This window comes from Sarcophilus harrisii, chromosome 1 (genome assembly GCF_902635505.1).
Source record: "Sarcophilus harrisii chromosome 1, mSarHar1.11, whole genome shotgun sequence".
Lineage (NCBI taxonomy): Eukaryota > Metazoa > Chordata > Mammalia > Dasyuromorphia > Dasyuridae > Sarcophilus > Sarcophilus harrisii.
The window spans coordinates 215,020,986-215,046,479 of NC_045426.1; the positions used below are offsets into that span (position 1 = coordinate 215,020,986).

The following is a 25,494-nucleotide window of genomic DNA, read 5'->3' on the forward strand; positions in this document are numbered from 1 at the left end:
TAGGAGTTTAAACTATGGTGCCAGGATTCCAGGTGGGATGTTGCATCTAGCCAGCCTCCCAGGGAAAAAAAATGAGCCAGGATGCTCAAGACCAAATCAGATTTTAAACTGAAAGTGAGTCTGTGCTATATAGGAATTGAACTGTGAACTTAATCTCCTTCTATTCTCCAGAAACTGATGTGTATGAGGGATGGAGAATTATTTCTCTCAAATGTTGTAAAGTTCATATATTTGTGATTATTCCTTTGAAGTAAATTATTCTTTATAAAAGCTAACATGACAGTGGTTAAGTGAAAATATGTATAGGAGAGCTATACACATTTACACATGCTTGGAGGAATACCATCACTGAGGGCTGGAGCCATCTGCAGAAAGTTTAGACATAGTCAATCTCATCAAGGGTACTGGAGAACCCTGGAGGATGTAAAATGGGGCACAGTTGCATTAAGGCATCAAGGATCAGGGTAATCAGTGTTTTTACATTACCCAACATAAAATTTTGAAGTTTCAAGAAAATAAATGTTGTATAGAATTTACCAAAAAGCTGTACTGCTTTGACTTAAAGGACCTTTTTCCAAACCAAAAGCCAAAACAAAGACAGGTAAAGAAAACTGACTTCTCAACTTAGGCCATGTTGCACTGAAGTTCTCAGAAGAGTTTGGGACATATACTGGTTGCCAATATGACTCAGATCTGGTGTGGCTTTATCACTGCCCTGAAACAGATTGAATACAGAAGAGACCCCAAGCTCATTTTTTTTTTGGAGCTGGGACCAAGAGGGCAGGAGGAAGGTATCATACCTCCTTAGAACTCATGCTGTGAGGGGACTGATAATTCATTTTTGGAAGCAGCAGGAAGAAATGGGGGTGGAGGTGGGAAAGCCAAGTCAATAATTCTTTACACTTTACCACAGCTTGCCCAGAATCTACTCTTTGATGATAATCTAATTGATTAACTGATGACTATCCTTTATGATATTACCTATGCTGCTGGGGGTACCTTGCAAAGTGGCCAAAAACCAATAAAGATCTTAGGAATTTTATTTCTTTTCTTGCCTGAGATTCTGGGATCTGGATTTTGGATACTTTATTTAAGTGAGTTTTTTAAAAATCTTTCAGGAAAGGGAAAAGGGGCGAGTTAGAGAGAGAAGGGAATAGCTGACTAGTAAGCTTTAAGCCCCAGAGCACAAAAGTGCTGTTCAGTTTTGGAGAGCTAGAGAAACTTCTGGGACAGTGATTGAATTATACTCATTCTCTATTTTGGTGCTTTCTTGTATGCTTCTAGCCTTAGTGTCTCTGCCATTTTCGTTTTTGCTAGTTGTTTTATGAAGTGGGTTACTAGAAAAATATTAATTGTCCTATTTGTTCATCATATGAATAGGGTATAGTAGGGAAGGAACCTATGGATAATTGATCATATGATATTCAATTGACTGGAGATTAAGGGTACAGTCTTAATTTGGATACCCTTAGTTTGGCAATCAATCTAGGACTTAGGGGCTGAGAGAAATTATTCAGAATCTGCGATTTAAGCTTTCTAGGTCTGCAGAGAAAAGAAGCCACACTGAACTAATAATACCTTTGCCCTAAACTAAAACCTTTAAGAACTAATCTCATTATATCCAAAATGGATATGTCACTTTGTACCAAGGGCCTTTGGCTTTTTCTCCATCCTGATGTTCCTCCTTCAAGGGAGATGTTGTACAGAACTTGAAAGTTGATGGCTGTGAATGGGCCCCCAAGGGGTGGAAAAAAAATCTGTGTGCTAGGCACTATGCTAAGCACTTTACCAGTATTCTTTCACTTGATCCTCCAACCTTAGTAGGTAGTTATCCTCATTTTACAGAGGGGGGAAAAACTGAAATAAGAGTTAAGTGACCTGCAGAATGTCACAGTCTGAGGTCATATTTGGGTCATGACTTCAGCTCTGTGCTCTATCCCCAGCTGCTCCAAATCTATAATATATCCTTATTTTGCATTTAAATAACCCCAAAAAGTAGAGTTAGTTTTCAATGCAACTTTATTTGCATAATTCAAGAAGTATACAGAGTATAGTTATTAACCATAAACTATCATAAGATAGTTTGCTAGGAATCTGGAAGTATCAGCCCGAGTGCATACCACAATTCAAGATTCTTTTTCTTTAGGGAGTGTTACCCCTTCTAGCAAGGGATATTCAGAGGGAGAAATTGGTCCTATAATCCAACCAGAAGGCATACCATCTTCTAAGAAACAAAACAATTCTTCTATATTTCTCTGGGCTTGGGTCAATTTAAACTGGCTCTGGGTTAGATGATTTTTGTCTAGATCATGAAACCCAGTACTTAGAGCAAAAGTGGTATGAAGATCCTGCATATCAAAACAGGCTTGTTGGAGCTTGTCTTGTAGGTTGTTTGGGAGACCTTGGATTTTAGGCATGAGGTCCATGAAGGCAGAATGTAATTTTAGGGCAATGTTACTGGACATACCCAGAGTCCGGGTTTCCAGGAGCTGCAAAAGTAAGGTTGTGATTATTAATCATTCTAACAAATTCTAGATTTCTGAAAATGAACCCAATTAAGTGTCCTTAGCCTTCTACCACCTCTTTCATTGCTTTTTATGTAGATTAAAATGTATAAATGTGTATACATATCTAGTATGCAATTAGAAATAGTTAACATTAAAAAAAAGTCCTGGGGAGAATCAGAGTCCATTTAAATTCCTACTCTTACTTATTCCTTTTGTAACTGGGCACCAAAGTTTGTACCTCAATCCTCATCTGCAAAAATAAATTAGATGAATTCTAAAATTTTTGCCAACTAAGAACTTATTTAGGTTAACATTCCTGTTAATAGTAACACCATTCCTTTAGTCACTCAGGTTCAAAAGTCATTTTAGGATTGGGGGGAAAAATTACAGCAAAAGGAAAAAGCAGTTTCCAAAAATCAGACAAGGATCTTTTTGTTCTATTATCCTGGTTTAAGTACCTTTTCAGTTAGACTATATCAATACCTACTTCATCCCCCAACTGACTTTAAGTCTTCTTTCCTTTACAGCAAAACCAGTGTTTTTTTTTTTTTTTTATTTTGTTTTTTTGGGGGGGGGATTTTTTTTTTTTTTGGTGGCAATTGGGCTTGACCAGGATCATCCAGCTAATAAGTGTTTGAGGATGGATTTGAATTCCAGCTTTCTTGACTCTAGGGGCTGCGCTCTATCTACTGTACCACCTAGTTACTCTTCTTGTTTCTTAATGTACTGTTCTGATGGATAGCTAGAACTAACATAATATGATGAGTGCTAGGCTTCAGGTGTTGACATCCTATTTCTACCTGCTCTTAATAGCAGCTATTTGCTATCTTCCTCCTTTGCTTTGGGCTCTGAGGATTCTGCGGAAGTCAGGCTTCTTTCTTGAGGCATTTTCTTCCCGTCATATAATCCATCCGGCTTCAGGAACATATGCTTGTGCAGAATCAGCAAAAGATGCCTTACACCTGGGATACCTCTTCAGAACATAAATACAATTTTCCTTCAGAGGTACATTTGGTCTTCTGACACTTCCTCCACTGCCAAATTACAAAGCTACTGAATTTTAAAATCATGAGCCAGCTGCTTAGATAATACCCAAGATCTCAGTATCTTTCAAGTCATTATATTGAGGATTACTTTCTTTCCCCTGCTCAATTTACCCTTTCAGTTCTAGTAGAAGTTACTATCCTTTATGAAATCTTCCCTGATTAATCTTAACTTCTTTTGTTATATTTTTGTATGCCTAATACCTATGAAGTCTACAGAAACCCTGAGTAGCTATTGTGATATAGATCACAAGTATGCCTACAAAGAGACTATTTGTCTATTGAAATTTTAGATAAAAGGTTCAGAATAGCTAAAATAGTTAATTGCCAATAACTTGTACATTAAAGTTCTGTTAGTGTTGAGGTTCTCAGGATTATTAATTTACTTTGAACTCTTAAGAGCACGATGCCATTTTTTCCTTTATGCCCCACAACTTGTTTATTACAGTTACCTCTAGTTAGGATAATAACTCAGGCCTATGATCTTTATAGGTTCCTTAAACCCTTGAGTTTTAAAGAATCATTTAAAAAGGTACTATAATCCAGTTCTTTCTGGACATACTATATTGTCTACCAATTCATCTTAATTTCTTGTTTTATTTTCCATTAAAATTATATATTTAAGGATTTATATGTAGCAAATATTATTCTTCTAGTTAACCTTAGTTTTCAGCCTTACATTAACCTTAATTCTTCATTCTCCCCCTACTTTATAACTACTTGTTGAGTCTTATGGATTCTATACTTATTCATTTTTTTCTATTCATGTGGTTCCCACTCTGGTTCAGAGCTTTGTTGCCTCACCCAGACTATTATGACAGCCTCTTATGATTCCTGACCTTATTTTTTTTCCTTGGGATCATTTTTCACAAGTTGACCAGAGAAATCTTCCTGAAGCAGAAATCTGTCAATCCTTACTTGGGAACTTTCCGTGGTTTCTTGTAGGATTTTTTAATAATTCATTTTTCTATGTTTTTCTAGGTGTTTTCTTCCTCCTTTTTTTCTCCCTCACTACTTGCCTACACCTCTCCTGCCCCCAGTTTACCCTAGAAGAGTAAAATAGTCATTGGAAAAAAAAATCTACCTATCACCCTCTGAAAGAGACCCCAAAATGAAAACTCCAAGGAATATTGTAGCTAAACTTTAGAATTATCAGCTCAAGGAGAAAATACTACAAGCAGCCAGAAAGAAACAATTCAAATATCAAGGAGCCACAAACATGATTACTCAGAACCTAGTAGCTTCCATTTTAAAAGATCAGAGGGCAAAGGAGCTTGGACTATAGCCAAGAATCTTGTCTAGCAAAATTACCTTTCAGGGAGAAAAATGGATATTCAATGAAATAGGGGATTTTCATTTATTTTTGATGAAAAGACTAGAGAACAGAATTTGACCTTCAAATACAGAACTCATAAGTACAAAAAGATAAAGAAAAAATGTTTTTTTAAGGGTTAAAATGTTTACATCCTATATAGGAAGACAATATGTTTAACTCAAGAACTGTATGTTAGGGATATATTTAGAGAATAATGGTATAATTTGACTTTACTGTGATAATAAAAGAAACTAGGGGTAGAAAAGAGATTGTACTAGAAGGATGAAAATGGAGGTAAAATGGGGTAAATTATATCACAAGAAGCAAAAAAGAAAAAAAAGACCTATTACAGTTGAGGGAAAAAAGGGAGGGGGATGAATATTGTGACATTAATGTCCCATGTGTCTATAAAACCAATACCTGTGTATCATCATCAGCATTTTCAGATTGGCTCTTGCTCCACTCGATCCACAGCTCAAATAGTGCCTTATGGCAATTCTTCTGATCCTCAGAATCTTTCATGCTTTGATAAGTCTGATGGAACAAAGTATTTAGAAAGCTTAAATATATATTTCTATCTTATGGATGCTGTTCTTCAGAATCGCAGAATGATGAATTGTTCGAGTCAAATGTATAATTCTTTCCATGTAATTAGAAGACAGCCTCATATATAGGCCATATAGAAAGATAATTATAATGGAAAGGCTTACAGTTAAACAGGATCTAAAAATGACCTTGCTTCTACTGCTTTAACATCATCCACATACAACCATCCCTGCACTTTCTGATCCATTTTACTACTTCTAACAAAGTAATGACCTGCCAGTGAGCTTAAACCCTAAATTCAATAGTAACCAAAGCTTGTACAATCGCAGGCAACAGTGAGAGGCAATAATATCCCCGACACGGCATAAGTTCTGACCAGCGCTAAATCTTTCTAAATGATCAGTATTGGGCATTGTATTTGAAGATTACCATTAATATAAAAGGACATTCAGAATGTTGAGATGAACAATGTTTAGAGTAGGAAATTTTAAGGCAGGGTGATGATGGCCATCTTCAATAATTTAACGAGTTAATGGCGAGAGGTTGGATTTTTTCTTCTTGTTCCTAGTAGTAAGATGAGGGTCTGAGCCTAGTGGTAAAGGGGGAGTGTTCAGGAGAACACGAGCAGCCAAAGGTTATACATAAAGGAATTATGTGAAGGGTGTTGGGAAGGGAAGGGGGCAATTTCCTAGTGATGAGAATGCCCTAACACTCAGGTGTCTTGAGAAAATGGATGGGTGGTTCTTTCCTAGGTCATTAAACAGTAATTGGAGAGGGACCTGCTTATCAAATGGTTCCTATATTCAGAGGTATTAGTCGACTACATGGCTTTATGATAGGTAGTCTCTGAGGTCCCTTTCCACCTAAGTCTAATATACTGTTAGGAAAGAACTGGCTGGTTTTAGAAGTAACAGCATAGAAAATCCTACCAATTCAATTGTTTCATAGAGCTGATACAAGAATTTTCTAATGTTATTCTTGGCACTTCTGATCTTTTCCTTAAGAGTCTTATATGCTTGTGGCTGGAGATTGCTTGGCAGAGAACCGGGTGGTAGGAAATAGTCTTCGTCTTTTCCAAAATCTTCTCCATAATAATCTTTGTCTTCCTTTGAAGATTCTGGGATATTAGCTTTATTAAAAATTTAAAGAACAACAATCTAATAAGAATAGCACACGTAAATTATTAAACATTTACTAAGCACCTACTGTGCCAGGGACTATGCTAAGGGCTGGGGTACAAGAGGCAGCAAAAAAAAAAAAAAAAAAAAAAAAAAAAAAAAGTTTCTCCCCTTTAGGATCTTACAATCTAATGGGAGAAACGACAAAAAATTGCAAAGCAAGGTATATGCAAGGTAAGGCATAATTGAGAGGGAAAGCACTAAAATTTGATGGTGTTAAGGACCAATAGTGAGCCCATTTTAGAGACTCTGACAATCCATAGGATATTCCCTTTCCTTCTATTGTGGAAAAAAGTTAAACTATGCCTATATGACCAAATGCATAAGGACTTTCAGTTTTCCTTGAAAAAAGGAATTGGGCAGTAGAATCATATAATAGGATCATATTCTTAGAACTAAAAAAATATAACAGTTATAAGTCTGTTATACTCTTAAACTTATATGCCAGGGATTAGTAGCATCTTTACATTTAAAAGAAACTAGATGACTAGGTCAGGGGTTATATCAGGAAGTAGTCTAAATAGGAATTAGCCAGATTATTATATATTTTAGTACAGTACTGAATAAAGGAGAATAGAAGAATTATATTTAGTTTTTTAGTCACTGACCCATATTCAGTGAGAATGGGAAGTGTTTGTCAATATCCACTTTTAATTCTTCTAGTGTTCGTTTCTCCTCTTGAATTTCAGTTAGGAGTTTCTCTTCTTCAGACATATAACTTTTGTCATCTTCCTTGTTCAAGGCACCATTATTGGTATTCATTAATGAATCATTTTCTTTTGATGATTGGGCCTTGTCAAATATAGTCTCTTTATATGAATGCAGTTTCTAGAAAACAAAAAATTTGATTTTTTTAGGCTCTTAACATGCTTTGGTATAAAGCTACTTTGTAGCTTTTCATATCCCAAATACGTATTAGTACATATTATGTTTTAACCAAAGGCAAAGAAAAAAAGTTCAGATTAGACTAAGTATGGAAGTAGGTATTAGATGGTAGCCAAAAAGACAAAAACTAAGGGAAATCTATTATAAAAACTTGGATTTGGTGGTGATTAGAGAAACATGGTACTCAAGGAAAAGGGAAGAATAAGTTTGGGGTAAGAGGAGTAGAAGAGGCTCCAGATAGGGTGGCAGTCTGGGCAATGCCATTTGAAACTGAATGACTGATAAAGGCAGCAGGAACAAAGCACTAATCCTTTTGAAAGAACCCTCCCATCTTTGGTGGGAAGAAACTAGCTGGTTCATCATCTTGTTGGTGCCTTTGCTTGTAATTACTTTTTCTTGTCGATGCAGCTGGGTGTCTCTAAGCCTGAAGTCAGAAGACTTGAGTTCCCTCAAATGAGGATTAACCCCCCCCCCCAAAACCCACCTACTTCACTGGTTTTTGTGAGGATCAAATGGGGTATTATTTGTACAATCACCTGGTCACACATAGTAGTTACTTAATAAATGCTAATTTCATTTTCTCTGTAACTCTCCCCAAAACAGATTTGAATGTTTTGGTCAATTACTACCAAGGACAAGTTGTGGACTCCCCTTTATGGGGAAGGAAAATTTGATATTTTACTTATTACACAGATTTATCTTGTCGATATGTTTTGCCTATCGATAGTATATAAGTTGAACACTCCCTAGATTTTATACCAGATTCAAGTGTATTTTTTTATCTGTTACCTTTGGCTATGTATTCATTCTTTTATATAATCTTTCCACAGGCTCTTTACTTTGCCCTTAGTTTTCCATCTTTGGTATAGATACTATTTATACAGGCAAGTTAGTTCCCCTTCAAAAACTCAGTTTAAAAAAAAAAAAAGAGAAAAAAAAAGGGGAGGGGGATTTGGGGACAGCTAGGTGGTACAGTGGATAGAGCACCAGCCCTGAAAGTCAGGACTACCAGGGTTCAAATCTGGCCTCAGACACTTAACACTTCCTAGTTTTGTGACCCTGGGCAAGTCACTTAACCTCAGTTGCCTCAGGGGGGGAAAAATTTGTATAGATTCCTTCTATACTTTCTCCGAGTACTTATAAATATAAACTCTTGATTCCACACTTGAATTTAAAAGAAAATAGTTTAAGTGTTTAGAAGTTCAGGCTATATCTAGTAGAAAGCTTGTAAAAGGCCACTATGGACTATGTTCAACATATCTAAGTTCTTAGTTCTTTCTTATAATGTCAAGCTCTAATAGGATGCTATAAATTAAGACATTTGAGATATTAGGCCCAGGATTGGACTGTTATCATAGGAGAAAAAGAATTAGCTTAAACTGTTAGTAGAAGTTACCTCCTGTTGTACTGGTTCCTGTGGTATACTCATTTTCTCTTCTTTGATTGACTCACTTGAAACTGAAAATAATGGCATTATTAGTTAAAAATGAAACAAAGATCTTGATGGTCATAGCCTCTAAATAAGATAAGCTTAGTATCAATAGTAATAAGTCTTTGGGACAAGAACAAAGAAATTACCCTTGTAATTTCCTTCTGTCTTAAAAGATGATAAGTTCAAAGGAAGTTTCTATTACAAAAGAAATGACTACTTTGAATTCAAAGGTTGATTATTCTAAAGTCTTTACCATTAAGATGCTTAATAATTTAATAATAATTATAATAAATGATATTAAATTATTAATTTAATAACTTATAACTAATAAAATATATTAAATTAATAATTCAATAATAATCTCTTTAGGTTATTTACAGCAATAACTCCATATTCAGTATCTCAACTCAGTGCTATTTTAAGGCATCTGTTTTTTTACTTTCTATTATTTGGAACACATACAAATATGTATTCTAAGGTATCATGCTATGTTAAAAAGGACATTGCATTTGGAATCGGAGGAATTGGGCTCAGCTCCTGCTCTACTATCTTCTGCCTATATGATGTTAGAGAAGCACTTTCCTGTTCTGTGGGCTCAAATAACATTTATAAAAAGAGGGAGAAGAGGTAGGAGAGATGATCTGAGCCCCTTCCAGATCCAAATACAATGATCTATTCTCCAGCCTTAGGTTTACTACAAACATAATCAGATCTTGAAGTCCTAGCTGAAATTCCTATGGCATGATTAGAACATTGTAGGTCATAGTCATCTTCTTGGGAAGAATACTATATCTTAACTGCCAACAAAAGGAAACCTGATATTTTAATATATTTAGGTCTAGCACTTTGAGAGTAACTCTCTCAGAGAACAGGGCTCCTAGACTATATCAACTTGAAGGTGAGAGGGGGGGAAAAACACAACTGATTTCCAACATCAAAACAGTTATTTTGTCCCAACGTTGGAAATAAGAGCTTTTAACTAAATCTGGGTCAAAGCTCAGAGGTTCTAGGGTTACCCAGGATGATAATATAATACCACTTCATTCTAGTGAAACAAGGCAAATGTAATTCCAAGTTCAAGATTTAACCCATTAAACAGGCAGTACTATTTTACTTGGTCAATTTAAAATATGCCAGCAAACAGGACTATCTCCTCATTCAAGAATTTCTACTAAATTCATCAGGGCCACTTCCATTCAAAGCAGTGTTAACTTACTTTTGGAATTCAGCTTAGCCACAATATATTTTGCATCATTTAGCATCAAATCAGAGACAATCTTCTTCATTGGGGATGGACTTGTTGTGGTTCCTGAGATATGGAAAGTCTTTTTCCCAATAGCATATGTATGATCCATGGAAAGCTCCTTTGGGACAGTAGTAGTTTTATGATTAATGCTATATCCAGACAATTTTTCTTCTCATTCTAATATAAAATCTGTGACTAATTACATGAACCTCAAGACTTGACATTTTATTGGATAAAAGTACTCTGGGAAATTCCATCTTGGCAGAACACACGTTGCCTTACAGTATAATGATTAGGAGTTAGAACACCCGAGGTTGAGGTCTGCCACGGTTGTAGCGTTGGGCAAGGACCTTTTAAAGAACTTAGTTTTTAGATGGTGCAGTTGATCAAGTTCCAGACCTAAAGTCAGGAAGACCAGTATAAAAATCAATCCTCAACTAGATTAAATGTGTATCCTGGTTAAGTTACCTCCCCTGTTGACCTTAATTACCTTATCTGTAAAGTGAGCTGAAGAAAAGGGCAAACTACTCTAGGATTTCAGCCAAGAGCATCTCAAATGGGATGAAAGAATTGAACATAAATGAAAGATACAGAAAAAGCAACAATTTTGTTGTTTAGTTAAGATGAGGAATACTAGATAGCACACAGGACCATTGAGGACCAAGTGAAATGTAAAAAGCAGAGCAAATTATCCAAGCTATCCAAAAGTGTGAACAAATGATGCCTTATTTTTAAGTGCTAGTCAAAAACAGGAAGGTAAGGAAGAAATCTGTCAATATCCAAGAAATATACAAAGTCAGTTTTGTCCCTCTATCCTTTAGGACTTGTTTCTCAAGGAGAGAATCATAAGCTCTTCTCCCTGTTCCTCCATATTTTACCACCCCTTTTAACCTACAGTCATACAGGTCCATAACAATGTTAAGTGACACCATATTATAACTTGTGGTCTGACTGGTTTTTTGGGGACCAAAGAACAGGGAACATTCACATAGAATCATATGAAGAAATCTTCTCTCTCCCCACAAATCCAAGAAATCTTCTAACTTGTCTGAAATAGCAATACAAAAAAAAAAAATCAATGTGAATTTATATATTAGTGCTATCTCCTTGTCATTTGAAGATGCAAATAATCCTGAGGAATACCAGCTTACTTTCAAGAGCTCTGTAAGGAAAGAGGGCAGTTTAGAGCTTGTGCAAGGATGGAGTAGATCAAGAAAAGGTTACAAGAACAATTATAGCAAGTGTAATGAGAATGATGCTCTTTTAAGCCATTAATGAGATGGCAAGCTTGAAAGGGAAAAGGCCTGTATCTACTCCAACATTAGAAATTGTGTAGGCCCATGTTTTCTCTTCACTTAGACATCACCATCATTTTAGAAATTTCGTTCCTTTGCAAAGCAATTGATATTAGCATAGACCATTTCCAAATCAGATCTTATTTTCCTTCTATGAAATACAAGGAGAGAATTGAAAGACTAACTCACAAGTACCAATTTTCATTCAACTCCCCAATCTTCTAAACTGTCAAATTCAGTTCAAAGACATATCCTCTGGAAGTCACATCAGACTTTTGTTAGCTAAGATTATTTCTGGTAGAATCTTAAGATGCTTGGATTTCATAGTTTAAATAAAGGCAAGTTGAGGAATTGATTTTCTCCCAGGAAAAAAATTTGTTATCTGTAGAACCAACTTCATGATGTTGTTGTAAGGATCAAATTTGATATGTGTAAAGATCAAACCCTTAAGAGCTGTCTACATGTCATTATTGTTATCATTATCTTCTTCCTTCATCATATCTAATTGGAACAGGGGGTTTGGAGAGGAAGAGATGGAATCAAAGTATACCGTTAGTACCAATCTCTAGGCCTAAAGCTCTAATATAGACTGAAAGAACTAGCTGGTCTTTGTCACTATCTACACCAAAACATATGATATTGAATCCCAAACCCTCCCTCAGCACAGCATCTCTCATTTACCCCATTTACCTAGTGACGACCTTTGAGGATACAACCACAAAAGCTAGTTTGGCTTTCTTATCATATATATACACTTTGATGGGAATGGGAGTTAAACCTTTAACATTGACAGATGAAGCCAATAAACAATCACCAAATGAATTTCTAGTCCTGTGGCCAATGATAGCTATGAGGTGGGTGGCTGAATTAGGAAAGAGTCAGTTAACTTGAAAGGTTCATTAATTCTCACACCTGTAATTCTTACTGACTTCATAACCTGATTTTTTTAATGTGTTTTTTTAAAATAAAATTATCTTCCACAGTTTTTATAATCTTCTTCATAAGCCCAGTTGAATTATTTTTACTAATGTATAAATAAATTGGAATTTAAAAGATTTTTATAGTATTCTTTCCTTACAAACAGCCATTTGGAGAATAGGACTATTTCACTTAAGTGTAGATAAAGAGATAGAGAAGAAGCTACAAGTTTATCCACTTACTAATCATTTATTAAGTGCAACACTGTGGGGATAGGGAAGGAAAAAACTAAGGAAGGATAATAAGGTCAAGAGGAATTTCACTATGATTAACGATCCTTTCTTTCCTTTCTTGTAAGGATCTGATCAGCCAGGTGGTCTATCTGTCTTAGTAAGTTCTTCTTGATCAATGGTTTCCTCTATCTACATTGTTATCTAAGTGATTTATCCTGTCATTGATGTGGTGTGGCAAAAATTGGTGCTGTAATAGTATCTCTGAGTAAATAATGGTAGAAAACTATTGAAATGAAAAAGGTTAAGAGAAACTATGCTGGTGTGTGTGTGTATGTTTTCAACTGTAGGAGACTGTATGCTGTATATATTTATACAAATAAATCTATGTAAAATAAATATAAGAGAATATGGTGGGGTGTTATTTGAAGCTGGAAGGGAAATTAAAATTGGCCTAATATTTTGTGTGGTGTTAGACTTGGATGCTAATGTGGATTTTTAGGGATATAAATAATGAGTAAGTATATTTCAGATTGGTGCAACATTCGGTGGAAAGGCAGACAGGTGAGAAAGCATAAGGAGGACAGCATCTGAAATCCTGAATGTGTATAGGGAGTATAGGAACCAAGGAGTGAGGGGTTTTAAGTACCTGACAAAAAAGTTTCTATTTGAACCTGTGGGTCCTAAGAAGAAGCCACTAGTATTTATTGAGTTGGGAAGTGCCATGGTTAGATGTTTGCTTTAGGAAAATAATTTTGGCAGGTCAGGTATGTGGAGAATTATATAGAGGAGATATTGAAAATATGAATCTGCTACTGTAATAGTACAGATGAGAAATGCTTAAGGCCTGAACTAGAATTGTAGTACTGTAGACTAGAGAGGAAAAGAGAAATGCAACCTATAAAAAATGGTGGTGTTCTTAGTAAAATTAAGAAAGTTCTGAAGTATTAAGCTCTGGGGGAAAGATAATGAGTTCTGTTTTAGGGTATATTGAGGTCCATGTAGAATAATCAGTTTGATATGTCCATTATGCAGTTGGTGATAACAGGATTGGAGTTTAGAAGAAAGATAAGAAGTACAAAGGTAGGGATCTGGAGTCACCTAGAGAGCTAATGAACAAATTTTTAGCAACTGGTGATGAGGTGTATTAGTTTCTAGTCTTATAATCCCCATCAATGGATAAGAGGTGAAGCTTGGAATTTTGTCAAGATCATAAACATTAATTAAAGAGAATATATTGGTTGAAACTAGAATAATAAAATTTAACATTTATGTATCATGCTGTGATTTATAAATTGCTTTTTATAAATTCTCATGTATGAACATAATTATGAAGTAGGGAAGTTATTATTATGACTATTTTTAGAGATAAAAAAGAGAGGCAAAGTGACATAGCGTAGCTCTTTTATGACATATGAAATAAGCTAGTTTTTCAGCAAGCCATTTGAAGGAAATTTTTAAGAGTTGACCAGTTATATATAGATTGCATTAGAATCTAAAACTGAAAGTTTCCATATATTGATAATAATAACTTAAGACCTGATTGAAGCTGGACATAGAAGAGAAAATAGTCTCTCACCAAAAGCTATTTGGAAAGATAAAAAAATATGTACACATATACACATATGTGCATAGATTTAATACATATGGTATTTTGTCTATAAATACACACACACACACACACACTCACACACACAGTATAACATTTACTTTGAAGTAAAAGGTTTTCCCTGATTGTTTCATTTGTGTGAGAGTAGCAAAAAGCTTAATTGGGCATTCAGCTGAAATTCATATTCCTTTGTGGCCTTAGGGAAGTTGGCTGAGGATCATTTGATTCTTCTGAGAGAGTCATATTGACAGAAACTGAGATATTTGAAAACTAGGAACTTCTGAATTGTGTGGCAGATTAATGTCAACTACTCAGATACTGAAATGGATCTGTGATCTCATTTGTTACAAGTTTCCTCAAACAGTTTTGATCACAACATATCCAGGCCTACCCATCTTGTACCATTTTTGTCCATCTCATCTCTTCTCCTAAGTTTGTCAGAGATGCTGTTTTTCACTTTCTCCTGACATTTCAAAGTCATGTTACCAGTAGATTTTTCTGACTGTCTACCTGCATATCTTCTTTTCTCTTGCCTTGTGATAAATCCATATCCAATTTGTATCATATAATTCCTTTTATTCCTATTCTCTTTTCTTGAAATTTTTCATTGGTTATATGTAATAATTTGTAGATATCCACTATGACCTTTTTGGTTGTCATCTGCAAAATTCATTTTGAATTATTTGGAGACAGAAGTAGCCTATGTTTTAATGTCATATAGCAATATCAGTAGTTGTTGGTATTAAAAAAAAAAAAAAGATGGGACTTTGCATTGGGTCAGTAAAAGAGCATTGCAATTTCCCAAAGGTCTTTCCTTCTCTGAGGTACAACTCTGAACCCAGCACATTGTCCATCTGTACTGTCTGTCTTCGATATACATACATATTGATAGGCAAGTTCTCTAAAATGTCCCTCCAAATGTGTGTTGTGATCTGAGCGATCAACATTGAAATAACATTTGATCTGGCAAACTCTTTTGATTGAACACAGATCTCTTCCAGGAGGCTCTTCACTGTTCAGGGGTTTGATACAGTTAGCACAATGTCAACCCCAAAAAATCCCATCTGGAGGAGATCACCATCCACAGGACTACGTGTCCTATCATAAGGGAGAACATCCTTGCTGAGCATACATTTTCCTAGTCTATGCCTTGTCTGATGTTTATCATGAGAGAAGTGTTAAGAGAAGAAATGTTCAGAATTTTTCCTTATTATTTAATTTATTTTTGAGGCAATTGAAGTTGTGACTTGCCCAGGATCACAAAGCTAATAAGTATCTGAGGTTGGATTTGAACTCAGGTCCTAATGATTCCAAGGCTGGTGCTTTATCATCCACTGTGCTACTTATCTTCCTGTAAATAGGTTTTAGAATATATATTTTTTGAGAGATCTTGAATAATTTTTATATATAAATAGAAGCCTGTAACATGTTTTCTTCTCTTAAATCAATTTTTTTTTTATAGTCAACAAACAGTAAACACAATGTGATGTTAGTATTATCAACACTGGCAGATATGATCCATTGTTGAATTTCACTTATGAAAGCCTCCTTGTTTCCTATCAATCCCCTCATTGAGAATATCCTTGATTTGTATATAAATGACTGATAAAAAATTTGTATAGATGGGAGAATTGGCATAAAGCCCATAGTTACTGATGTGTTGTTGCCTTTTTTCCATAATAATAAATAGGTGAAATACTTTTTTATATAACTTTATTAGTTCCCCCCATCTTCAGAATATATATCATTTCTTTAATGCTTTCATAATTGTATAATCTCCAGCACAGTTCACCTTTAAATAATTTTGTCTAATGTAATTGCTTTTTCTATTTTTGTTCCCCATAGTATATCTACCTCTTCTCTAAGCACATATAGTGTTGTAGTCATATGATTCAAATGTGATGAAAACACTTTGATAGAGAAATGTTTCTTGTAATCATTTTTGCAAATATTTCCCATTTTACCTTATAGTCTTCCTTCAGTTTTCATCATTAACTGCCCTTAGAAAGATGTTGCTCAATTGGATATTTTAGCAAGCTTTCTTTAAACTGGTTTTCTCTTCCACTACTTCTCTCTGCTTTAAGTGATCCTATCTGTAATGATTCATTATCCTCCTATTAGGATTTTACAAGTGGGTTTATATTATAATCTAGTATTGGATTTTACAAGTGGGTTTATATTATAATCTAATATTGCCTTTGATAGCATCTTTCTCCCTTACATCCAATAAATTGATGATCTAATTGTACACAACTTACTTGGACTTAATTCAAACTATATCAATCAGAAGTCTTTTCTTATCTGTTAAAATCTTTTTTTCATTTATTGTTGTATTATCTGTTTTAAAAATGAAAAATAGTGTTCATATCAAAGCATCAGGCTCTTGTATGATTTGTATGTCTGTAGGTTTTCTCACTCTTGTTCCTAAACCATGCTTTCATATCTATATCTATCTACACTTATATCTATATCTGCATCTGTATATTTTTCTATCTCGTCCTCCGTCTTCATCTTTTTTCACTATGTAATGAAATCACAAAATAGCAGAGTATGTGATAATTTAATTTGGAGAGTCTTAAAATTCTTCATAGAACTTTTAACCTCTTTATCCTTAGTCACTAATAGTTTGTAAGTCATCTTTATTTTCACAGTGTTCTTTCTGCAAATACTTAGTGTTAAAATTCATTATCGATTATGGTATGGTTATTGTATGCTTATCAAATATACCATCAAGTACTGTTTCTACTTGCCTTTGGGTATACAATAAAATCTACTTTGCCAACTTTTTCTTTGCCTCTCCAAAAAGTACCTGTGACCCATCCTTAACATTTTACAACGGCTTTTTTTCAGGTTTCATTTATAACAAGACTATCAAAATAGATTTACTTTAGCTCCTCCGGCTCCATGTCTATTTGTGGTCATTTTACAAAGATCTTGCATTTAGAGTAAAAGTAGTCAAAGATACATAAAAATACTGAGCTTTACTTATGACATACTAAAAATTCAGAATGTGGCTTCTCTTTTCTCAGAACTTTGTCACCATCACATTGCAACAAGAGGAATTTTCAGGACTAATGACCTTATATCTTTTTGTTTGTTTGTTTCATATGTTGCGATAGCCTAAAAAAAAATCCATTACTAGGTGATCAGGCTGTTAAGTAGTGATGTGTCTCTCTGTAGTTAGATAGATTATCTTTAGAAAGGGTTCTTAGCTGGTTTCTGGGAGCATCTTTAAATTCTTTCCAGTACATAGAACCCATCAGAACTTTCACTTTGCTAACACAGCTTTCAATCAATCAGAGCATTTATCAAGTACTGTTCTAAGAGCTGGTCATACCAAGACAATAGTGAAATAGTCCTTTTCCTGGGGGGTGGGGTATTTTAATGCAGCTGAAAAGTTTTACACAAATGTGTGTATGCAAAATAAGGATAAAATAGTTTTGGGAGGAGTGTGACTGAGTTTCTGGGAGAGGGGAGAAGCAGGAAAGATTTAATGAAAAAGGCAATGTTTGAGTTGAGTCTGAAATGAAACCAGGATTTGAAGATGTTGAGGTGAGAAAGGAGTGTATTCTAAGCATGAGGGAACAGAAAGTGTAAAAGTATAGAGTTGGAGGATGGGATTGGATAATACTAGGACTGTAGAGGACTTTTTTTTTCTTTTTGTTATTAGAGTTGGGTTCACTTTTTTTTTTTTTTTTTTCAGTTGTGTCTTACTCTTTATATCCCCTTTTAGGGTTTTCTTGACAGAGTTGCTAGAGTGGTTTCCTTCTTCAACTCATTTTACAGATGAGGAGCATGAGGCACACAAAGGTAAATTTGCTGAGAGTCACCCAGCTAGTAAGTGTTTGAACTGGATTTGAAATCAGAAAAATGAGTTTTTTTTTTTTTTTTATTGCAGGCTAGCACTGCATCCACTGCTCCACCTAGAGGAGATTCTAGAGTGATTCTAGCTAGCAATATTAATAGTTAAATGTGTTCTTATAAAAAGTGCCACATGGAAAAATTATCATTAGTCACAATATTCTAAGAACTGTCCAGATGAGGATGAAGTTTAATTACAGAATTCTTTGGAGGGATCCTTCAAGACCAACTATGCCAGAATTCTCCCAGTTAATTTTAGCTATAAAACACCTAATGTATTAATAGAACCTATAAATGTTAGTCGATGATTTATATATTTATTTTTCAAATAAAATGTACCCAAAGAAATTTTGCAGCAGATTAGAATTAGGCATATATCACTTCTTTTCCCCCACAACTTAATTATCTTAATTAGCGAGATATTCTCATAGAACTATAGCAGTAGGAACTATTGTTAGTTTTTATATTTCTATTTCTAGCTTACCATCTGGCTTATTATTGAATTGAAATAAATTTTATAGAAATCCAGGACCCTTCAAGATCCTGTAATCTGCATTTTGAAAAAGTATTGATCTCCACTCATCTGAGATTGACACACTGGGTCTATTTAAAAAAAAAAACTAACAACAACAACAACTATATTTGTATTCTTAATGCATTAAAATATATCTGTGTCTGGAAAAATCAGGATGGCATTATTATGCTGAATTCTTCATACCTAACAGGATGAATAATTATTTTCAGGTATACCTGCTATATTTCTGGAGGACTGTACAGTTGAAGAGCCAAGGTAATATAAGGTCTCCTTATGGGTGAGCTTCCACAATAATCTCTGGACATAAATTTGAATGAGAGGACATTCATTAAGTGATTGCTATGTGCTGAAAACTCTAGCAAGTTGTGGGGATATAAATTTAAAAGTAAGAATACCTGAGTTATATGAGCTTCCATTTTTTATGGTGTCCATTTCAAATAGATTTTATTCTCAAGAATCAATAATTGCCCTTCTATGTGTTTATAGTACTGAACAAGTACAGAGAAGTTTACTTCTCTTCCTCTGCCCACTTTCCAGTATTCAGAATATCTAGTTTTATGTGGTAGCTTAAATGCTATTTTTAACCTTTCACTTGCTTTGTCTACAACTTTGACTTGCATATCTTTTGAAGACTTGTGTAAAATCTCTCTCTTTTGGTGCATTTAAGTCCATTTCTTCATTGTTGCATTGAAAAACACATTTTCAGCTAGGGCTGTTCTGCCACTGGGGGATCTACCAAGTGTGATAGTCATGACCTCTGCATTCTGATACAACTTTGTAATGCTGGGATCACATTCTGTCTCTGATGTTCATATTCTTCCTTCTTGCTTGTCTGTCCATCCAGTCAGATGATTATTTTGTTACTTTTGTCAAGGATCATCTGTCTTCAAGTAGTAGTATCAAAGTAAAATAGAAATGGGGACCATAAAACCAAACAAAAAGATATCCTTTTAGGTCACATATTGACTTAGAAATACACATATCAACAAGATCTATGTTCTATTGTTTTTTAATTTATTTTGCTAAATATTTCCCAATTATGGATTAATCTATTTTGAAAGTTTTTTGATGACTCTCATCTTCAGCACTACTTTGCCTTGTAGTTTCTCCTTTAAGGAGGTTGTATGTCAATGGAGGGGGAGACAACATTTATTGCATAGGAGAGTTGTTCTGCACTGGACCCGACTCACTCTAGTCTAGTGATAGTCTAGTGATGGTAGAAAAGGAAAATTCTAAACTGTTTTCATTCAAAAGACTTCTTCTTCTTTTTTTTTTTTTCCTTTTGGATCCTTTAATTTAGGATTTCTTCTCCTGGCTTCTTTATTTCTTTATTTTTCTTCTTCTGGCTTCTTTATTTCTTTATTTTTCTAAGAATTTCTTTGCTACATGCTTGTACAGTTGGGGACTCATGGGCAAGTATTTCATGCATAAGAAAAGAGAAACCAATCAGATGCATGTAAAGAAAGACCTTCCCCCAAATCCTTGGCTTAACCCGCTTCATTTGGCATTTCAATTACAATAAACTTTGCCCCTTGACTTGGAGATGGTTCAGGCCTGTAAATTCTTTTTTTAATTATTATTAAAGCTTTTTATTCACAAAGCATATGCATGGGTAATTTTCCCAACATTGACCCCTGCATAACTCCCTGCCGCAAATTTTCCCATTCTTCCCCCATCTTCTCCCCTACCTGGCAGGCAGTCCAATACATGCCAAATATGCCGAAATACATGACAGATCCAATATGTGTATACATATTCACACAGCTATATGGTTGTGCAAGAAAAATCAGATCAAGAAGAAAGAAAAAGAAAAACTGAGAAAAAAGAAACAAAATGCAAGCAAATAACAGAGAGTAAGAATGCTATGTGTTCCACACTCTGTTCCCATAGTTCTCTCTCTGGATGTAGATGGCTCTCTTCATCACTGCACAAGTGGAACTGGTCCAAATCATCTCATTGCTGGAGATGGCCACGTCCATCAGAGAATTGATCACTGTATAATTTTGTTGTTGCTGTGTATAATGCTCTACTGGTTATGCTCATTTTACTCAGCATCAGTTCATGTAAGACTCTCCAAGCCTCTCTGTATTCATCCTGCTGGTCATTTCTTACAGAACAATAATATTCCATAATATACATATACCACAATTTATTCAGCCATTCTCCAATTGATGAACAATCACTCAGTTTCCAGTTTCTGGCCACTACAAAGAGACCTGCCACAAACATTCTCGCACGTACAGGTCCCTTTCCCTTCTTTATGATCTCTTTGGGATATAAGCCCAGTAGTAATACTGCTGGGTCAAAGCTTGATTGATAGCCCTTTGAGCATAGTTCCAAGTTGTTCTCCAGAATGGTTGGATCTGTTCACAACCCCACCAACAATATCAGTGTCCCAGTTTTCCCACATCCCCTCCAACATTCCACATTATCTTTTCCTATCATCTTAGCCAATCTGACAGGTATGTAGTGGTATTTCAGAGTTGTCTTGATTTATATTTCTCAAATCAATAGTGATCTGGAGCACCTTTTCATGTGGGCCTATAAATTCTTTTGAGATACTTCATGAACTGGTCTGCAACCCCAACCTTTTGGGGTCTCCTTTGAACCTCAACATTTCTGCATTTTAAATTCATTACTTTTACCAGAAGATAAGTAGAATATTTCATCTTGGGTATCGTGGACTTATAGTTTGTCATTGTAATGATCAGAATTCTGAAGTCTTTCAAAATAATAGGTAAAAATTCAGTTAACAAAATATGAGGAAAAAGATTTAAATTTTTCTTCTTTAAAAAAAGTTTGAGTGGTGACTTTAGTATTCATATGACTGTCATTTCTGGATAACCTCCTGTTTCCCTGATCCTTCCCTTGTAACAGTGAAAAATAATTAAGAAAAAGCCCATAGATTTCCAAGAACAGCAGAATGTACAACCCTAACCCTAACCCTAAACAGCTGATGTTATGTTTCATATGCAATCCCACAAAAACAGATAAAGATCACAATTATCACAATAAGGGAACTTGGAAACATGCCTACATCACCTAATAGATGCACCTTACACAAAGGAGTAGGAGGGTCTCCTTTAACACAAACAGAATGAACTTTGTCCAAACTGGGATAGTTTTGAGATCTTTCTGCTTGCCCTTTGCTATTGCATCAGGAGATTGTAGACTACAGTTCATCCACGACTTGGATGGATAAATGAGGTAGAAGACCTTCTCCCCGCTCTTTTACTGTGCCTCCAACAAATACTTCTTGTTATTTTGTTTGTTACTGTTCTGTTTTGTTTCTCTTTCAGGTTCCAGAGTGACTACTTACTGAGCAGAAGTTCAAACTATAATATGAGGACTGCAGATGGGATGTTGCATTTAGCCAGCCTGCCGGGGAAACAATGAAGAGCCAGGATGCTCAAGACCAAAACGGATTTTAAACTGAAAGTGGGTCTGTACTCTATAGGAATTGTGCTGTGAGTCTAATCCCTTTCTCTCCAGAGATGTGTGAGGGAGGGAAGAATTATTTTTATCATATGTTGGAAAGTTCATATGTTTGTAATTATTCCTTTGAAATAAATTCTTTGTAAAAAGCTGATCTAATAGTGATTAAATGTAGGGGTACCCCACAAATACCCATACTTGGAGGGGATACTATCCCTGAGGGCTGGAGCCAGTTGCAGAAAGCTTAGACATAACCAATTTCATTAAGGGTATTGGAGAACCCTGGGCGGGGTATAAAATGCAATATAGTTGGATTCAGGCATTAAGGGCCATGGTGGCAAGTGTTACGTTACCCAATTTTGCAGATTCAAGAAAATAAATGTTTTATAGAATTTACCAAATAGCTCTACCGCTTTGCCTTGAAGGACCTTTTTCATCCCAGAAAGCAAAAACAAAGACAGGTAAATAAAACTGACAGGCAGTCTTAAAGGGGGTAGGTATAAGTTTATTACTGCTCAGAATCTTGATTTAAATAAGACATAAGGGAAGAAGAAATCCATAGCATAAAAGTAACATAATTAACAAAGTGTCCTCTATAAAAATAAAGACACACAAATGTGCAACATGCAATCATCACCACTCCAAGGAAGCAACAACATCTGAATTCTTTGGCTGGGAGAATCCTTGGTTGTAGCTAGTCTCGAGGGGGAGGCATTCCCGGGCAAGCTATACAGTATTTCCTGAGGGAATTCTCATAGTTCCTTTCCACCAAGGGGTTTTTTTAGGCTGAGAAAATCAGAAGGCACTATGCTAAGTATTCTCATTTGACACTTGATTCAGAATGGCCTTCTAGGTACACGAAGCTCTATTGAGATACCCACCAAGGAGAATATTTGTTTATTCCTTTAGAACTTTTTACTCAAGGAAACACATAGCTGTAATACAGGAGACTCAGTGCACCAGAAGAGTGACCATCTCTTCTTTGTGCTTGCTGGCATTCTATCAGAAAATGATGATCACATTCTCATCTTCTCGGCTGAACATAGCTGACACTCAGATTTCTTATGCACTAGGATTCCTCATTTGCTAAATGGCAAAAATAAGTGGTCCTAGGAGTTATTTATTTTCTGGTCTGAAGAAAAGGTAAAAGTAGTCTGGGATCTGGATAGTTCTTTCAGTTAAAAAAAAAATTAAGATGGGGAAAAAAAATGGGTGAATTGGAGAAGGAAAAGAACAGCTGACTAGGCAGCTTTAAGTTCCAGAGCACAAGATACTGTTCAGTTTTGAATAGTGAGAATTCTGGAACAGTAATTACATTCACTCATTTTGTTGCCTCCTAATGACTAGCATTTTTTTTTTTTTTTTTTTTTTTTGCTGGTTATTTAATAGATTTTTTTCCCCTAGCAAATAATTTCAATTTTTTCCTTAATTGAAATTTTAATAATGTGATTTAGTGGGGGAGGGAGAATATTTTAGATAATTGATTACATGAAGTTCAATCGGCTGGAGTTTATCCCTTAATTTGACAATTGCCCAGGAACCAAGAACATTTTAGCAGTTATTCAGAATCTGTAGTTAAAGCTTTCCAGCTAAGCCGAGAAAGCCCACATAGTACTAATACCCTTGCCCTAAACTAAAACTCTCAAGAACTAATCTCATTATCTCCAAAATAAATAGGTCACTTTGTACCAAGGACCTTGGGATTTTCTTCATCTTGCTGCTCCTCCCCCCTCTAAAAGGGGTGGTGGTGATAGTAAAGAACTCAAAGCCTGAAACGACCTTGAATAGGCCCCCAATGGGTGTGTCTGTGGGAGAGAATCTGTGTCAGGCACAAAGTAAAGCATTTTACAATTATTCTTTCATTTGTTCCTTCCTCCTAATCCTGATAGGTAGGTACTGTCATGCCCATTTTATAGATTAGGAAATTGAGGCAAATAGGGGTTAAGTGACCTGACCAGGGTCACAGGTGTTGAGGATCCGAGGTTATATTCCAATTTGGTCTTCTGGACTTCAGATCCTGTACTTTATTCTTAGGATTTTACATTTAAATAAAATTTCCACCAAGGGGTTTTTATAGGCTGAGAACATAAAAGGCACTATGCTAAGTATTCTCATTTGACACTTGATTCAGACAGAACAGCCTTCTAGGTACAGGAAGTTCCATTGAGCAAATTAAAAAAAAATACTTTTTACAAAAAAATAAAACTACAAAGACTAAATAAAATGATTTTTCAATGCAACTTTATTTGTACAATCCCCAAAGTATAAGAGTATATTTATTAATTATAAGCTAGCGCAAGACTACCTCTAGATTCCTAGCAAGCATCAGCCTGAGTGCCTATCAATTCAAGATTTTTTTTTTTTTGTTTAGGAAATGTTACTACTTGATAAGGGATATTGAGGGAGAAAGTGGTCCTATACTCCTATCAGAAGAAATACCATTTTCTAAGAAGCAAACCAATTCTTCTATACTTCCCTGGGCTCGGATAAGCTTCAGTTGGCTCTGGTTCAGATTATGTTTGTCTAGATCTTCAAAATTATTACTTGAGGAAAAGGTGGTATGAAGTTCCTGCATATCATAACAAGCCTGTTCCATCTTATCTTGTAGGCTGGTTGGGAGACCTTGGACTTTAGGCATTAGGTCCATGAAGGCCGACTGTAATTTCAAGGCAATGCTACGGGACATGCCTAGAGTTCGGATTTCCAGGAGCTGCAAGATAAAGGGAGGACAAAGTTTAATATGTATGTAGTTGCAACCCATTCTAGCACAAATTTTAGATTTGAGGTTGGGGGAGGGAAGAGAAGAAAAGGCTAAGGACATTATCCTATTACCTCTTTAGGTACTTTTATATAGATTTAAAAGCTATATATGTACATGCATATATTTGTATGTATAAAGATAGCCAGTAGGCAATTGAAAATAGTTAATACAATTATTTTAAAATCCTGGGTTTAAGCAGACTCCATTTAAATCTCTGCTCTTATTCCTTATGGTACTGTGGGCAAGATTTTTTGTACCTTAATCCTCAATTGCAAAATAAATTACATTAATTCTAAATATCTTATCAACTGTAAGAACTTGTCACTCAGGTTTACGAGTGATTTTTGGATAAGGGGAAAAGTTTTAGCAAAAGGAAAAAAAAAATCAGTTACCAAGTCTGTTGACTGAAAGATCTCTATTTTCCCCCATTATCCTGCTCAAGTAATTTCTCAGCTAGGCTATATCAATACTTCCCCAATTTTCTTATTCTGGTCTTTCCTTTACAAGAAAGCCAAGTCATTTGTTTTAGAGGCAATTTAGCTTGAGAGTCAAGTGTCAGTAAGCTTCTGAGGCCAAAATTGACGTCATTCTTGACTCTAGGGCCTGTGCTGACCCACTGTAGCACTTAGATGTCCCTCTGAGGCTTAATGTACTGTTCTGATATAGCTAGAACTAGCATGATGAGTGATGCGTCCCAG

General features: G+C 35.3%; 1 protein-coding gene across 1 annotated transcript in view; it reads right to left on the reverse strand.

The window, feature by feature from the left end:
- Positions 1-2,001: 2,001 nt before the first annotated feature.
- LOC100932587 (stimulated by retinoic acid gene 6 protein-like) overlaps positions 2,002-25,494 on the reverse strand; it is a 126,223-nt gene continuing 102,730 nt past the window's right edge. Inside the window, exon 22 of the mRNA XM_031936809.1 lies at positions 2,002-2,489. Coding sequence (XP_031792669.1) covers positions 2,127-2,489 — 363 coding nt within the window. The 3' untranslated portion in view covers positions 2,002-2,126. The remainder of the gene's footprint in view (positions 2,490-25,494) is intronic.